At 39.1% G+C, this 18,627-nt stretch overlaps 1 protein-coding gene across 7 annotated transcripts in view; it reads right to left on the reverse strand.

The window, feature by feature from the left end:
* Positions 1 to 1,200: 1,200 nt before the first annotated feature.
* Positions 1,201 to 18,627, reverse strand: part of LOC100116327 (regulating synaptic membrane exocytosis protein 1) — a 153,642-nt gene continuing 136,215 nt past the window's right edge. For 3 of the 7 annotated variants that reach the window (XM_031929944.1, XM_031929942.1, XM_031929943.2), the window contains exons 17-24: positions 17,644 to 17,822; positions 15,036 to 15,251; positions 14,131 to 14,465; positions 13,720 to 13,914; positions 4,198 to 4,288; positions 3,972 to 4,051; positions 3,792 to 3,896; positions 1,201 to 3,019 (exon numbers count right to left, since the gene is read on the reverse strand). In XM_031929944.1, coding sequence (XP_031785804.1) covers positions 2,718 to 3,019; positions 3,792 to 3,896; positions 3,972 to 4,051; positions 4,198 to 4,288; positions 13,720 to 13,914; positions 14,131 to 14,465; positions 15,036 to 15,251; positions 17,644 to 17,822 — 1,503 coding nt within the window. In that variant the 3' untranslated portion in view covers positions 1,201 to 2,717. The other 4 variants (XR_004227595.1, XM_031929945.1, XM_031929946.1 and 1 more) reach the window with 4 other exon arrangements.

The raw sequence follows: 18,627 nt of genomic DNA on the forward strand, positions 1-18,627 counted from the left end.
TTCGCTTTCATCGAGAGAACTATTTTCTCATATATCAGCTCGATCCTCATCTCCGTTGCTAGGCCGTAGTACAGATTTGGGTCTCGTTTATGTTTTTTTTTTCTTTTTTACTACCTCATCCTCGTATATTCGTAATTATTAAAATGTTCTTCGTTTGCGAGTATCGAAACACATTGCGCTTAATAATAGACTGCTGGCACGAAAACAATGAATTTGTATTTTCGTGCTGTTTGTCTGTTGTAAACGAATGACTTCAATATCTCAAATACATTACATTTGTATAAGTATAACAAAATTGAAAATTCGTAGCAGCAGATTTTTACACAACAATAGTCATAGTCATTCAGCGTTAAGCTTTATACTTTCGAATTCTTAATATCAAATATTATTCTTATTTTCTCAAATCAACTTTACCTTATCGATAATAATAGCGACAGTACTTTGATTATCATTGTTGTTTGTTTTTTCTCCATGAAAAATATAATGACCTTCATTGTTCGAGTCTCAATGCATTACTTCAAAGCTATCAGCATATATTGATGCGATCGCTCTGAAATCCTTTACACAAATTATCAACTACTCCTTTCGCATTCGCCTTTAAATTTAAGCTTTTACCAATAATAATTATACATATGAATATATATATATATATATATATATATATATATATATATATATATATATATATATATATATATATATATATATATATATATATATATTCGAATTATCAACGAATGTCCTTATAATTTGTCACGTCGAAAAATGTGCATATATAACACTTCTTCGGATTTAGATATCTCCTTTCTTAAAACCACTGTCACGCTGCTTTTTTTCGTTACATCATCATCATCATCATCATCATCATCATCGTAATCATCATCTTAGGCGGGGTAAGCGCGAAATCTTAATCAGGATTTACTGATTCTCGCTAAAATATTACGTCAAGTAGTCGGTTTACTCGTTAAGTATATATATATATATACATTTATTTACTCATATGTATATATCGTCAAAATCTAAGAGCGACGTCAGAAATCGGCATGCGAACAAAAGCTCAGTCGATTATCCCAGAAACCGTCGCTCTTCATGACATTAAGATCAGTGTACTTTTCAAGCGCTCGCGCTCTTCGTGTTTATCGGTCTTTAGTCTACAGACTAAAAAATAATTGTGCGAACTCTAAACATCGATTTTATTGGTGTATATATATATATATATATATATATATATATATGTGTGTGTGTGTGTGTGTACATATTTTTTTAAATAATTTATTTTTCTATCCTAGCACTTGGAATTGGCCATCGAGTTTTCTTTAGAGCGCATCCTCGTAACGAGGCGCTCGACCAGCGAGCACCGAGGATCACGCTTTTTCTTTTGGTTTCATCATACATAATAATATTACACGCTAAACTAATGTCGACACAAGCCGGAAGCATTTTGCCCAGGAGTCAAAGTACAATTGAACATAATAAACAGGTTGAAAAGAAAACGGGCCATAAATCTGTCATCTTCGGGGTATTGAATGATCAATGGAAAGCTTCGAATACATATAGAGAAATGTACGTAAAAGTCAAAACTTTTATTATTAATGAAAGATTGAAATGGTAAAACACTTCCAGCAGATCGATCAAAAAAGCTTGACACCCCAACAGTTTATCTCGCTCTCACACGGGGGTATTTCGTCGCTCACTTGATACTCGATCGAACCCTGTGCTGGATCAACCAGCTAATGAAATTCCAATACGTTGTAGATGTCGATCGAGCATCACAGAATGTCGCGCTCCTGTCTCCATGACCTATCCCTCATTCGTTCGTACATTCTCCTGTACGGCTCCGCAGCTTCGCAACCGTCAAACCAAAATATACCAATCAATCACTTTATTATTACAAATAAACACGTATATGGGAAAAATGGACCCTTCGTCTCCTTCGACAATGTAGTCGCAGGAAAAGACAATGGCTCGCGTGGCGCAAGTGCGGAAGTCGAAGCATTAACTTTTCTCACGGTTGAGTAATAAAAATATATACGAATTTCTCTCGAGACCCTCCTTGGCTCTGAATTATTTCTCGATTCTCTCCACTATATAAGACTCAACTTTGCTTTACATAAATATATAGGCTCCAAGCGGAATTTGTCTCAAATGCTGAATATAGTTTTAAATTCATTAGAAAAGTGCGAAAAATCAAAAGTGTCAATAAATCATCTAGGTTCGTTCGAAGCGCAACGTAAGCTTTCTGATTTCGGATCTTAGAGCCGTCATTGGATTATGTTTACGAATGATTGTCAGGTTTAATATATCTCATATAACGCACGCGGGTGTTTCGAGACGTTGATAATTCCGCTGGCTTTAGATATTTGATTGTCTCGTGTTCCACTTGCTTCGACGTGATTTTTACGAACCTCATTTTCGAGCGACCAAGAAGTGCCTTTGCTTTGATAGTTTAAATAGACTTTGATTTTTCAAGCGTAAATCAACAGCAATCCTCGACAAGCTTCCATCGAAAGATCCCTCGTCCACCAAATCAACCGCCAAGGAGAGCTGACTTCCATCCGCACACGTGAACCGCGCAAGCCTCGACAAGCCTTGATCGAATCTGTAAGGCCTGTCTATCAGGAGACGATTTTGACAACGGACTCGGTCTCGTCTTTGAGCAGCAGACTCAAGCGGAGATCGAGTTCGCCGGCTTCGAGGGCCCATTTTTCCCGCAGCCATCATGGTGAGTCAGCGTTTTGTGTGCCCAGCGTATGGATGGGGAAGAGATGGTACCAGCCAATCGTGAGCCGCGTCAGAGAGAGGGCGTCGAGCTCAATTTCGGCACCGCCGAGTCCCTGGTTCGATTCGAAGCCCTGTTTCTTCTCCCAAAGCATGACCAGCAGGTTGCGCCCCAGGGCGTCGCAGCTTGGATACTTGAGGGTCTGCCGGAATTGGGGGTTCCGCGAGTGTCGCACCACGCGGGTCTTGCGCTTATGCAGCCAACGCTCTTCTGCGCGCAGGTACGTCTTTATATACGTGTCTGCAAGAATCGGTTGATTTGTCGGTTGTTCTTTTAACCAACATCGAAACACTCACACGACATTGATGCATCGAAAAAAAATACAGCTAGTCAGGCGTGCGATCATTCATGCAGCGGTGATTGTGGGAGTAATGGAATTGCAACGTTGCTAAAGTTTTGAGAAGTATTGTCGTTGGCTATATTTGCCATTCTGGTGCTATCGCATTGCAAAAAAAAAACTTGAATATCATGCTGAACAATGTATTTGATACAAGTCGTGTATATTTTAAATGCTTTGATTTTTGTGACAACGTAAACATGAATAATAATATTCATACAATTTAAAACGTTTTGAAAAATGCATTTTAGTTTATTTAAATTTCAGAGAGCCTAACAGATCATTGCACGGATTTAGCACTCAAAGGTGAAAGGTCGCGCATCTCCATTAAGCAAAGTGGATGTGGTGTCAAAGCAATTAAGATATTTCGGTAATATGTTTACACTCAGCGAGATTAATTAAGGTGAACTAGGTGACTCGGCATGACGGAGGGCCAAGAACTATTTAGAGTAGTTTCACGACATAATACGCGTGTGTTTCGAAACTATACTGGCCCTAGCGTCAACATATCAAATGCTACGTAAAGCAGTGAATTTCGAAACATCCGCAATCTCGCTCCCTTTAAACCAGCTACAGTTTTGACGGGCAACTACGTATGTAAATGTGCTTTTCACAGAACAATGTGCTGTGATACGACATTTTTAACAATTTGCAATAAAAGCGTACAGAACCTACCTGGTTCCTCTGCTTCGGCCGGGCAAATGTCTTTCGCAGAAATTACTTCTACCTCAAGATTGCCTTTGCTCAGAAAAATTGCAAGCTGCACTTTACCGTTTTGTCCTGTAACGAAAAGAAGCACGCAATATCGTTCGGTGAGAAAAGTTTTTCCCTTGTTGATCCACGCTCGTGCCTTACCCATTGACACATTGCCCTTTGGCACAACCTGCCCAGGTCCTAGCTGTAAGTCCACACCGTTCTCTGCTTTTATCGACTGACTGTAGAAACAAAAACAGAATACACCTTCATTGGTATTTCGCATAACGGCACAATTAAAAACGGTAGTACTAAATAAATCTTTACTTTTGAATGCTGACGTTTATTTTTAAGCAGTTTTGTTTCTAAAACTAACAAAATAATTTACCTCCATTTTTCTTCCTCGTCAGATTCGCTGTTTCGGTCGTAATTACGCCTCTTCATTTCCAGGACGCTGCTCTCTCTGCGCTCACCCCGCCCTGCGATTCAATCACACGTTTGTTAAATTGCCATACACAAACAACTACAGTATCCTTAACAATCGTACGTTGCACGTGGATTTTTTTTAAATTGTTGCTTTCAAATTTGGTAAAGGTCTGATACGTATTATTCAAACGCCAATGAGGCGTCAATAATTATTTTCAAATTTGTTTGTACACATATTTAACAGAAGACTTTGTGAATTTATATATATTAGTACCGAAAAGTGTAAAACTTCAAAACACTTATCGCTTGTTTTTCAAAAAAAGTTTGCATTGATGTACTCGAAAGCTTCCTACGACAGGACAGATGTAAGATTCATAGAGTTTCTATAAGAAGCCGTACAGTTTTAGCTAGAGTACGCAGTTTATACAAGAGTATGTAACTATAGCGAGAGCAACAAGCTTATTTTTATTGTGAAATCAACAATGTTTCTGTATGCACCGAGAGAACTTGGTGTAATTTAGCATAGAAAGAGCAGTTTATAGTATTCTAACTATCTACGTTTTCCATTGTCTGGCAACTAGTTTATTTTGTGGGAGATTTGTGTCCTCTGAAGTGACTAATTTAAGCACATTTTCAAAACAAAGCACTGCTATTTAATTAACTCGTTTAACAAACAGGAGGAAGTAAGTATTGTCTTGCGCGAGTTTTGAAAATGTGCTGTTTTCACAGACAAAGCAAAGGTACCTCATTCACGACATGGCATTGGATTTCGAGATACACATACATTTGCGTAAAAAATATACATCAATCAAAACATCAATTTTCGCAGAATGTATTTTCAAAAGCGTATTACGTGTCGGGTATATTATCGTTCGTTCATCATTAAGGTAAATTAAGTTGATTACATTGAAAAAGTGAACCGGACAACAAATACAGAAGCAAATACATTTGTGTTATATAAAGAGTATTATAAACAATATATTTAGGGATATATTCATTTACAAATAATTGAACTTTTACTTGATATAAATGATTTGTTTCTAGAATTTTATGAACTAATTAAAAAACGGGTCAACAAATCCTCGAACTCTGTTAACGAGAAAAAAATGTATATTTCTCCAACGAATTTTATTCATTGCGCAAACTTATAAATAAAAACTGGGCTGCACTGGTTGATACAGCTCTTAAGGAATCTCAAGATGCGTAAGGTATGCGCAGATCTAATAACGATACGATTTTCCGTGACATTCTTCTAATTACCCAGGACGACGGTAACGTCGACGACAAAACGGATTCGTTCGTTCTGCCCTATTTTTTGTTTGTGAAAATTAAAAAGTGCAAGGTCTTGGGGACAGAGGTGGAGAGGAACAAATCTCAGGACTAGCTGATTCCGCACTTTCACGCGAAGAGAACTCAGGAAAAAATCTAAGAGTCTAAGAACTTTTAGAAAGCTTCACGTGAGTGTACTTGCATTTTTTCATACAATTTTTTTTTCGTTTGTAAATGAGTGTTTCTTACACTTTGGATCAGTATAGTGGAGGCTTACTGTTAATTTTAACACAATTTTTATGCACCAAGCTATTTGATTTAAAAATGTACAATGGATTGAGTAAAATAGGTCTAAAGATATAAGAAAAAAAAAACAATAAAAAATATGCTAACACGGAGGATCTTATTACCTTTAAAAAGATCGAAATTGTTCTATATCTACAGAATTATATAGTGGGCTGATGTATGCAAATTACTAATACAACCTATTTGAAAAAAATTAAAATAATATACCTGATGATCTCTGTAAGTAGAAATTTTTTACAGGTAGACGTTTACATTTCATTCATATTGATATATTTCTAAAATTCTAAAACTAAACACTCTATCACTATATATAGTTCCATTGTGAGATGACATCCAAAATAGGCACTTCTAACGAGGAGAGAAAAAAACATCTACATTTCTGAACATTATTGACTGTGCAAATAAGAAGATTTTTAAAAAGTTAATTAACATCTCGGTATCTTACCTTGGGATTGTAGAAATAGTATATCGATCTTAATTGTCTTGGTATTGAAATACGGCTTCAAAATTTTAATTTCGAGTGCCCAGCAAAAACCTACGTGTAACTGTTACAATAGTACTAACATCAGAGATTCAAAAACTTCTATCGATTACGAAATAAATAACAAACTATTTATACGCACGTATACGAGAATAATCATGATACATAATAACTGTGTTAAATTAACACCCACTAACATTCACACAGTATCCTTTCGCATCATGTTTTACGCGAGTCGTATAACAGTCGAGAAACGAGCAAAGTCCGGAGAGAAAGAGAGAGAAAGAGACCGTGTGAAAGTCGGAACATTCGGGAAAAGAGTAACGGGGTTAGGTGGAAGACTCGCAAAAGTTACCAAGATTGCGAGCAGGACGGTTTTCTCGCAAGAAACTCGCCTCGTATACGCCTCTATATGTATACATACTGTGATAGAGTTAAAAAGGGGAAGAGAGAGAAAGAAAGACAGATGACTGAAGAGGCTCTACTGCGTGTGAGTGTGGCTCTTCGCTGCGTGTGTGAGGAAAGCCCGGCAAATCGGATAACGCGAGCCATTAGAAAAGCTCCTACACCTTGACGAACGAGCAAGTTTTTTTCTGGGGTTTTCTATGTACAGGTATGAGAAAAATAGAGACAGAAATAGAGGAAATATCTAAATCTACGCTCTATCTACGTTCTAGCGTAATCGCCGAGCCAGAAAATCTGCGATGAACTTTTCGGATCGATGAACTCTTTTATCCTCGTTTCTTTGCGCCGCATCGGTATAAAAAGCCTCACCCTCTCCTGTTATTTATCCACCGGCGCACCTCGATGGTTATTTTCGTACTTCGATTTTTTTCTTCTCCTCTCGTCGCCGATTGATACTAATGACCTCAGGAGGGTTTGCGATTGTTCTTGCTCTCGTTAATTGAACTATTTCCAGCTGTGATGAATCATATCCCGCCGTTGTCCGCGGAAAATACAGACATTGCACTCGGCATTAATGAAAAAAGTTCGCGAGACCATTCAAGCGCAGTTTCGAAGAGTTTGGCCCGACGGTTTTCGTTCTTACCGAAGTCATAACAGCAGGTAGCAATATTGGTAGCAACTTCTGCCGGTAGCAGCTATACAGCAGCTTGTTGTACAGATGTAATGTAAGGCAATGTATGTGAGTGAGAAGAGTCGAGCGTGAATCAAATTTGCTTAGCCAGAGAATCAGCGAGTTTTTAAAGTTAGCGATTCTATGCACTAGCACTTGCAGCATAGTTTGAGAAACAGAAAGAAGGTATACAAGTTGTCAGTAGCTCTAAGTAGAGATGCAGGGCGAATATAATTATTGAGCATCAGAATAAAAGCTTGAAAATATATAGTTGAAGTTTTATTTTACACTGTTTTTCATTATTTATATTTGCTTGTTTATTCGTATCTTTTTAATTATACAAGCTAAGCTTACGTCATTATTATACAACTTAGTTATAGTTCATTATTATTATTACTATAGAAACATTTATCACAGAACTGAAAATAAGGCCATCAAAAAGAATAACGAAAAAATTAGACTGTACGTATACAAAAACGAACTTCTCAACAGAATAAAAAAATTAAAACAAAATATGTCTTTATTACAAAGGTACTTGTAACGACACATCACTTGACAAAAAGCCAATGCCTTTAAATTAAAGCAAAGAATAAAGAACAGACGATTTGATAATTAAAAATGAAGTATCAGGCTTTGCATGTACACTCTAAACCTAAAGTTGAAAATCAGGAAGTGAAAAGATTAAAACCTACATTTTAAACTATATAAGTATTTAAAAGTAAATGGTATCCTCACAGAGAATTAATTGATAGATTTTAATCTTTATGCAAATCAATTCTACAGATTTACACTTAATTGTAATGCTATCATTTTGAGGATATCAATCACTTTTTAATATTCATAAAGTTTAAAATGTAGGTTTTAATCTTTTCATTTCCAGATTTTCAACTTTAGGTTTAGAGTGTACGTTATTAATTTTTTTTACCATCATCAAATATCGTCTTCCATGTTTACATTTCGACAGCCTGACATTCGATTTAAAGTGCAACAAGAGATACCGTAATTCTTTAAATTGTAACAGTGCGTAGTTTTTAGTGAAACGACTATGATTGATTATGATAATACTACATTTAGCTTATTTCATCAAATTAGTATTACTTGAAAATGCAAAGTATCATGTATAAATTGCATCATATACATATTTAATATTTACAATTTAAAATATCAAAACTTATTTACATCGCTTCACAAATTACCATAAGTTTTTGTAAATATTTGAAATTATAACACAAATGGATAATGCGTAACCAATTTAATAATGGATTTAGAATATTAGACAAAAAAACATTAATCTACGCATTGCACCACCTATAAAAGAAATAAGTATCCACGAACACCAGAGTCGAAAAAAGAGAATTAAAAAAAAGTGGAGACAAAGAAGTATCTAAAAGCGCCAGTGCATAAGAACGTGGTATAAAAGATAGAAAGAGAGAAAGAAAGAAAAGTGAATCCTTACCAGATTCCCATAGCGTCGCTCGCAAGTGGCTTGCCAGTGTAATCTATCGGGGTGGTGTGACGTGCGGTGTAGGGAAGGAGGCCGATTTAGCGGTCCTCGGAGATACAGGCTCGCACTGCCACACAGTAACTGTTGGGACTACGCACTCTGCCGACGTTTTTCGTTTTCGTATTTTTTTTTTTTCAATAAATAATTTTGCGTTTCATTTTTGGTCATTTTTTGCGTTTGGTTAGTTTGCATCGAAAATCGAATATGTCAGCACCCGGGGATTGGTCCATCAGCGTAACGGTGATTGTTTTCCGTTTCGCACAATACACATGGCCGATGGTCGAAGACGGTCGATTGATGGTGGTGGTACAGTAGTAGTAGTAGTAGTGATGGTTGGTGTTGGTGGTAGTAGAAGTCGTAGGGGCAGGTTCGGCCGTTATCGCATCGCGTTTCGACCGAGCGAACGCCGCCGCGACATACCATGAATGCATGGTTCGTTATCGGCGATGTTTCGTGAGCAATTATTATATTGCGTCGCACGAAGAGCAAAGACAAAACAGAAACAAAATCAGAAAAACAAACGAGATGAGCAGAGAGTGTGTCTGTGAGAGAAAGATATATATATATAGAGAGAGAGAGAGAGAGAGAGCGACAGCGACATATATACATATGTATATATTTATAGATATACATAGATTGGTTTGATTTTCAGCTCTGAGTTGGTTTAGCGTGAAAATACAGACAGTGTGTATAAAGACGACAAGACGTCAAGAAAATAGACGGTCATCACAGAATGTTTAACAAGTGGGTTACGCAGTTGGAAGATCTATTTTGAAAAAAAAATGAAATAGTCGTTGTACCAATACAGGTTTTAATTCTTATTGAAAATTAATTATTTTTATTCATACAAAAATCTTAGGCGCGGTCTCTATAATTGATTCAAATTAAATTGACAACTTCAATTATGTTGCAATTAAGATGTCAAAGTATTCATTAAGCAGATATAAATACTACAGAAGTGCTACCGAAGTTGTCAATAAATTAAAAATAATTTAGAAGTATCGATCGGAAAGTTCATTGGAAATAAATGGCATCTTTCCAACTGCATACATGAATGTTGATGAAAAACAACATGTAATCAACAAATAATCTTATTTTGTCCTTTCAAATAAGATCAGTGATTTTCGTACCGTGGATGATAGCGATATAATCATAATTATTATAACATTGAAAGTATTATACTTCATTGTCAAAATGTATGAAAAATCAGAACATATTGATGCAGGGTAGCTTGTCTGCTTAAAATTTTCAGAATCGAGCTGCACGAGTAAGGCAAAACAAGGTACGAATTAAGTGATGCAAAATCATCGCAACGGCACGAAAATTCACTCGCTTTTCTTGGCATAAGTAATAATATCATAACGTAGGCCCAGAGAATATAACCATAACGCAGTTGCGCTTTGCTTTGAAAGAAAATGATGGATCATCACTAAAGAGCTTTTTTGAGGTATATCCGCCTTAAGTTAAATCCTCCTGCGATGTAGATTTTTTTTCAATTTTTGACTTCCACAAACACAATGATAATACAAAATAAATGACATCTAAAACTTAGTGTTGTAACAAAACAATAAAGAACATAAACTTAATGTAAACGATCAGAAGGCAATTTAAGCAGTTATCTGCGTATGAGGATGTTGGCTCTGTAAGCTTGAGTCATATGGCGCCAGCATAGGTTAGCGTTAGCACTGGCATGGCCGCTACACTTATAACACAGCTAACATTACAGCTATACATTCAGCTGTGTTATAGGTGCGGCGGCCATGACAGTGCTGACGCGTACTGGCGCCATCTGGCCCGAGCGTGCTAGGTAAACATTCTCGTACGAAGGATCCTTGCAATTAATGGTAAATAAGTTAAAAATGATAAACAATCGTTAAAACAAAACGCACACTGCTGCAGATAAGCTGACTGGGCATGAGTCGGCAGTTGGGTGACAGTAACAGCGCAATATACTGTATGGATACGAAAACGGACAATACGAGAAAGAGAACAACAATTGCAGCCTTCTTTGATGTATATATTGAGCAGTCACAGAAAGTGAAATTACGAAGAAGCAGAAGTACACGGAAAGAAGCTTGTGTCCGGTGGCAGACTGCACGGGGTTAAAAGCTGCAATCGAGACTTACAAAATGTAAAGCTGTGGTTCTGTATAAGTGGCGTAAAATTGTTCTCGTCGTTTCTTGCATATCTAATATAGATATAGAGCAACAGGTACATGTAATAACAATATCTCATGTACAGGCAATATGACGTATATACGGGTGCCCATCGATCCCCCCGGATTATTGCATTTGTGTGTGTGTGTGTGTGTGTGTGTGTGTGTATGCGCGTAAACGTGCGTGGGTTCACTCGTCTCTTTGTTTTACCTATGCGCGCGTGTATGCGTGTGAGCGCTGATGAAGTATTAGCAGCGCTATTGTAAGAACAATTAATCTATTATTAAACAGCCTGTTTTTATTATTAAAGGCTATAAGTAACAAAGATTTGGATAAGATTTCTGTCGTTTCGTAAAATTGTGTTTTGTTTGTTTGTTAGTTTTGAATGTCGTTATGAAATTGACATAGTCGCTCGCCACTCTCTGGTTCAGACACTGCGAAAGATTCGCAAAGAGAGAGAGAGAGATAGAGAGAGAGAGAGAGAGAGAGAGAGAGAGAGAGAGAGAGAGAGAGAGAGAGAGAGAGAGAGAGAGAGGAAGGGAGGGAGTTGGTAACAAGACACACTTTTCTGGACAACACGTGATCAGCACTGGATATATGTGTGGACGGCTGAATCGGGTCACTGTTTTATTTGATCGTGCTTTTTTCGTTGCTGTTGTTGCTGAATACACACGGAACGTTCGCCATGTATATATTTATACGATTGTCGAGGAAACGATGTGAAACATTAATCGCAACGACACGATGAGTTATGTGGGTGATAAAACGAAAGATATAGACATACAACAGAGAACTGTGGTGATGTAACAGAGTAACAAAGAGAAAGGGAAATCAAGGGCAGGTCGCATTGCTCACGTAGCGACTAATGTAGAACATGCCTATGGTTCTGAACGAGCTTCATTTAACTTTGAGTTTATGCATTGGCATGCAATAATTTATTTCAACAATAATTAACAGTGGAAAATATAATAATTCGAAATGGAGAACGGAGCGGCATTCTCATTATTGTGAGACGATCCTTCGCTGACGTGAATGAAAATTAATTTCGTTAAAATGTAGCTACGAGAGGAGTAGTGCATAGCACACTAATTGTAATTGTGTAAGTACAATTAAAATGAAATGAAGAGTAAAGGGAAATAAAAGGACGGACCATTGAAAATTGAATCCTCGTTAATATACTTGAAGCTTCGTCACAGTGGCCAAGTAATTGAAAATGTAAAATATAATGAAGTAAAGAGAAAGATAACCTGTGTTGTACAAAGAGAGACAGACAGTAAGACAAAGATGAAACACTGTAGCGAATTCTCGGTATTCAGTTAATAATGAGAAAGAGTGAGAAAAAAAACGTGACCTTACCGATCATGCGTAAACTCGTTGTTGCGCCCTTGGGTGGTGGCTCGAGATTCCCTGGGCTTTTTCGTTCGCTCGGTCAAAAGTGCGAATATGATATTTTTCTTTGCTTCAGGGCTCGAAAAGTGGGAAGGAAGAAAAGAGAAAAAAAGAAAAGCCATTGTGTGAGATTTGTAAAACAAGAGAGAAAACATGAAAATGCAAAAAGTGAAAAAGAAAAAGAGATAAAGGTGTACGTTAATAATGTGAAAAAACACGCAGACATAGACAATCACATGTAAAGACAGATGACACGAGTTAACGTTTATAAAAACAAGAGACAGAGTGAATTTTCGAACTTTATTTTAGTTTTATCAAGAAGGCTTAGATAAAAAATATAAGTGTGTGTGCACGTAGGAAATTTTTATTGTAATACTTCATTTTTTTTTTATTCTATTACTAAAATAAGTTTCAGTAATTCTATAAATCTACCTCTCTAAATATATTTGTAAAATTTGTAAAGTGCACGTATGTATATTAGAGTATGCTTATATTTTTATATCGTGTATACTATAAAATTGAATAAATCTAAAAAATAAATGACTATTAGATACGAGTTTTGGTAGCTGACGTATTATTTATGTACAGTATTGTGATTCAAAGGTAAGCAAAGTGAAATTAAATACAATAACGAGAATTCACCTTGTCGTCATCAATTTACTTATTATATATAAAAATGACAAATATAGATATATAAAAAAAAAGACGCACACAGAGAGGAAAAAGACGAAAAAACGATAAAACGATGAAAGATGTGTAACAATCAAATGTAAGCGCGGTGTGTTAATGCGATATAATATATAATATATGTATGTACAAATAGGAATGCGAAATTCAGACACGCGCATTTACATAATATGCAGACACAATATCAGTTTGTTGCAACGATATAAAGATCATCGCGCGGTCCGCGCATCTACGGCTTTGCATCATCTCCTCATCATCAGCCCAAGCACAGAGTGAACGTTATTTTCACAAATGACACATTAATCGATCGTTTCAGTAACACAGTCGTGGCTGTGGCGAGCTTCTATTTCTTTTAGCGGTGAGGTGTGAGGCAACACAAAACAGGTGAGGTTAATAAACACGCAATGCTTTTTTCTTTTTGAGGGGATGGAGCATCGGGACATATCACACTGATATACGGGGAGGAGGCCGTGGCAATGGTGAGAGCGTATATAATACACAGTATGAAGTGCTGCGATGCGTGTACACGTAGATTATACAGAGTGGTATAATATATACAGAAAAAGGTATATGTATATCGTAAAGAGAGAAAGAGGTAGAGACGTGGCGAAACTTACGATTGGGTCGTCGCTTCTCGCCGGTAAGGCTCATCGTGCGCGATAGTTCGCCTTTCTGCCCGCCACTTTGTGCCTTGAGCACACGTAACGTCTCGAGAATCTCTTCCTGATCCCGCATCGGTCGGGCGAATGAGCTACGCCGCCTCTCGCGGTTGTAGTGCACCATCGACACATCCGCTTCGCCCATGCTACCTCCTACGAATTTCAGTTCTTCCTCAGTGAAAGGGTCTTTGGGCGCGAAATTTAAACGTCGAAAGATCGTTTGAGGTTATTGTTTGCTAGAGGAGAGAAAACAGAGCGGGCAACCCTCCAATATCGCGATTTCGAGTCAACTATTAATTATCCCCAACGAACTTCTTTCTTCTGTATAACCAAGAACAATGTAAACTCATATCGTTAAAGCAAACTCACGTTTACTATCCGTGCCGCCGGTCTGGCTTTGGAAGCTGCTGCGTCTGCTGCCGGGCAGCGAACGGCTATAGTCCTTGCTGAGCTCGTAGGGCTCGACCTCGAGCTGTTCGGATTGACTGGAGCCTCGGCGAGAGTTGGATAGCCAGGCATGATCCGGGTGCAGGAAGTAAGGCTCGGGGCTACCGCTGTCGCTCTGCGTGTCGTCGCTGTAGCTGCGCTCGCGCAGGTCCGTTCGCCGGAGCAGACGCTGCGCCAGTTCGATAGAGAGCGAGCCGCGAGGCGAGCAGTGGGGTGACCTGCCTGATCGCAGGCCTCGTGGATCTTCAAGTCGGTACCTGAGAAATTATCCGAGATGTTAAACATACTTTTTCCTGGTACTACTGAAATACAACTTTTTCACACTCGCGTTAAAAAAGATGCGCACTGTTTTATTTATATGTGCCGCAACGAATAAAGGGCAACTATATATTTCAATCTAAATAAACTGCAGTTTACGAGCTTACGGACGGTCCTACGCCATCTGCTGACAATAAATATCTAGAGCAATATAAAGGAAATCCTAGCAGGGCTTTAAATCGATGTGGCACTGAAAACGTATTCCAGCGTAACCGATAATGCTCGTCCGACGGCGAAATAACCATTTTGAAATTCCACGCTCCGTTCCAATGATGCGATGCAGGCCACACGCGGCGCATACGTGTGGCGATAAAACGAAAAATATGGTAATCTTCGAATAGATTCTTTCTCCGCACGCCAGAGGCATCAGGCTCCGAGCTGCTTGCGATACATTAAAAGCATACTTTGCATGCAAACTTTTGCATTTCAAAGTTTATATGAACTCGCTGACTGTGTAACGTAAACCCTAAACAATCAAGTGGAAGTTTCTAATGAACCGAGAGCCTTACCAAACAGCCCGGTCGGCTTCAAAGGCGCTGGTGAGGTCGATTGAACAGCCACCCAGAAACTGGCTGTCCCTGTCGGGACAATAATCCCAGAGAGTCACTTCGATCATTCGGTCAATCAGCTGCTCGCCAGCGACGCCCGTGAAGTTCAACGTCGCATTCCAGATTGGATTGTGCGTCGGTTCAGCCACGTCCGTCTTCAGTGATGTCGCATCACCGCTACGGAGAATGAATAAGAATAGCTCTTATCGGGGTTACTTCACGAGATTGACTTGTGAATTACGTTGCGAGAAGTTTGGACTTTATTTTTAGGTTAGACTAAATTATTGCCGGAGCCGATAGCCGGAATTTTCGTCTACTTCGGCTTTAAATCGATTAAAGGCTTCTTAAATTGGATTTATTTTTACGCGATTTTTTTTTTTTTTTTACATGGCATTTGGAACTCGAAAGTTCATCGCCTCATCTACGCAAGCCTTCCACGCTGCCCTATCTTGTGTCAACCCCACCCAAGATGCACCTCTCCGATCGACACCCACCCGTCCTATTTCTACTAGATCCGCTTTTACGTTGTCCTCCCATCTACGTCTAGGTCTACCTAGAGGTCGCGTTACCATCGGCCTGCCCTTCATGACACGCACTGCCGTACGGTCATCTCCCATTCTCGCTACGTGCCCTGCCCATCCCAATCTGCGCGAGTTTATTATTCTGTTAATATTTGGTGACGCGTACAGATTGTGTAACTCATCATTGTGTAGTCTCCTCCATTCCCCGGTTTCCTCATCTTTCTTCGGCCCGTATATTTTTCGCAGGACTTTATTTTCAAATACCCTAAAACGGTTGTCCGCCTGCTTAGTGAGAGCCCACGTTTCGCACCCGTACAGAACCACCGGCAGTATTATTGTCCTGTATATTCTTATTTTAACGTTTTTAGACAACAGCCTCGACTTAAGTAAATTACTCACGGCGTAGAAGCAAGCATTACCCGAATGGAGTCTCTTGTTTATTTCGACATTAATCTCGTTTCTATCATTTATGGTCGTACCCAGATACCTGAATTCGCTAACCTTTTCAAAAGTAAAATTCCCAACTCTGAGATCTTCCTCCCCTCTGCAGATGCCTAGCTTATCCACAATCATGTACTTTGTTTTTGATTCACTCACTTCTAACCCTGTATACTCCACCGCTTTTATGAGAATTTCCGCGTTTCTTGCTACCTTTTCCCTACAATCCCCCAGTATATCCAAATCATCTGCGTAGCCTAGTATCTGCGTTGTTCCATTAAGCGTTGCGCCCAGCTGGCTAACCTGCATTTTTCTAACGGCATACTCTAACGTTAAGTTGAACAGCACCGTAGAGAGCCCATCCCCTTGTTTTAAACCATCGCGTATCGTGAAGGGTTCTGATACATTACCGCCTACTCGGACCTTACCCATGCTTCTGTTCAGACATTTTCGAATTAATCTCACGAGTTTTTTCGGTACACCGAGAAGTACTAGAATTTGATACATTTTGCTTCGCTTAATAGAGTCGTACGCTTTTTTAAAATCTATAAATAGTTGGTGTATGGTTTCGCAAAATTCCCACTTTTTCTATAACAACTGTCTTATGGTAAACATTTGATCGCTCGTCGATCTGTTGCGCCGAAATCCGCACTGATAATCTCCTACTATATCTTCCGCGAATGGAGTGAGTCTAGCTTGTATTACGTTTGACAGAACTTTGTAGCACGTTGCTAAAAGTGAAATACCCCTATAGTTATTGCACTCTGTCTTATCCCCCTTTTTAAAAATCGGTATAATGATAGATTCCTTCCAATTTTCGGGTATTGTTTCATTTTTCCAGATAGCACATACTAGTTTATAGATTTTGAAAGTGAGCTCGACGCCCCCATATTTGAGTAACTCAGCTGGTATAGAGTCATTTCCCGCGGCTTTATTGTTTTTTAGTTTTTTAATCGCGGCCTCTACTTCTTGGTAGCTCGGTTCCTCCACGTGGGGTTCAGCAGTGTGAATTTCGTCCCCTAATTCTTCGCTATTTTCGTGCACGTTTAATAATTTATTGAAATAATTTTTCCACAGCGACAGTAATTCGTTGTCATTTGTTACGAGGTCTCCGTTTTCGTCCTTCATCAATTGCGCTCTACTCCTAAAACCCTTTCTGATGGCGTTAATCCCTCTGTACATTTCGCGGGGGTTATTTTCCTTACTGTTAGTTTCTATTCTCCTAGTAAGATTCTTTTGATACTCACGCTTCTTATTTATGTAGATCGCGCTCGTCTGTTTCCTTACGTTATTATTTTTACGCGATACATAAATAAAGTTCTTACTGCCGAGATTTCGTTCAAGAGTATTCCGATTTTAAATCTTTTAAAAAGAAAACGCGTCAACAAAATTTTTTTAGAACGACAATCTTCGCACCAACAACGCTTGATCATGAGCACCAAATATCGAATATCCTTTCAATCGGAAACCCCTTTCAAGAAAACTAATTTTCAAAGTAAGCTGAGCCATCGATAAAATTCTCCTCTATGCTTCTGAAAAATTAAAGTCCCACGCGTATCTTCTAGCTGTCCGCGGTACATATAAATAAGGGAGGGGGACACGCTACTTGCCTGGGCGAGACCAAATCGAGTTTGGCGAAGGCCTCGGGCGCCGAGCCGTATCCGGTGTCCTCGCGAGTGCAGAGGTCATCCGCCGCGAGGACTGAGACGACGAGTTCCTTGCGGTCCGCCTCGTACCAGACCTGAATCTGCACGCGTCCCGTCACCTGGCGCTCCTTTGCAAGTTGTTCCTGAAATTGCAGTCCCATCGCACGAGCGGTTCACCAGATTACTCTTGGTATCCTATGGTATTTCCTCTTTCTCCGATCGTGCGCTCTGAGCACACGATTCTCCGAGAGCAGAACGAACTCCTTTTGAACGTTTTGGATTTTAGCCGCACGCTTCAAACTTCCCTTGATTAACTGCGCTACGAGATCCCTCGGATTTGAAAACGTGACTGGTAAAGAGGTTCGTTCTCCTCCCGGACTGCCATCGGATTAATTAAAAATGGAAATAAAAGAAAAATATAGTAAGCAAGCTCAGCTACACGTATAAATAATCGGCATGCATAGCAATCTGGGGTAGCAAAGCACAATCCGCTACAAATGCGATCGCTCACAGAGTGACCTTACTCTGCCTTCCCCAAATAAGTGACTGGGTCGATTCACTCGGTGCACGATCGAGATATGCTATCCGCGAGGAGAGTCGTTTTTCTCAGAGTCAAAGAGCAAGAGAGAAAGAAGAAGAAAGATCGAGAGTCAGAGCAAGAAAAACAGGCGGATATACTGTTGGATTAGAGTGTCGGGATGTACGTGGTTTGCGAGGGAGAGGAGAGAACCGTGAGTCGAAAGTCCACGCATTTTCGTTTATTCATGCACATTTTTCCTCGTACGCGACTGCCCCTTATCTCGTCCTCGTTCGTCGTGTCTTCCCTTCTTCAACGCATTCTTGGACGTGTCTTTTCGTGTACAATAAATTTGCTTACATTATTTCGATCAGTCGCGATAAAATCCACGCGCATCGATCAGGCGGAGCAATGATAAATCACAGTAGCGT

This window comes from Nasonia vitripennis, chromosome 4 (assembly GCF_009193385.2).
Source record: "Nasonia vitripennis strain AsymCx chromosome 4, Nvit_psr_1.1, whole genome shotgun sequence".
NCBI lineage: Eukaryota > Metazoa > Arthropoda > Insecta > Hymenoptera > Pteromalidae > Nasonia > Nasonia vitripennis.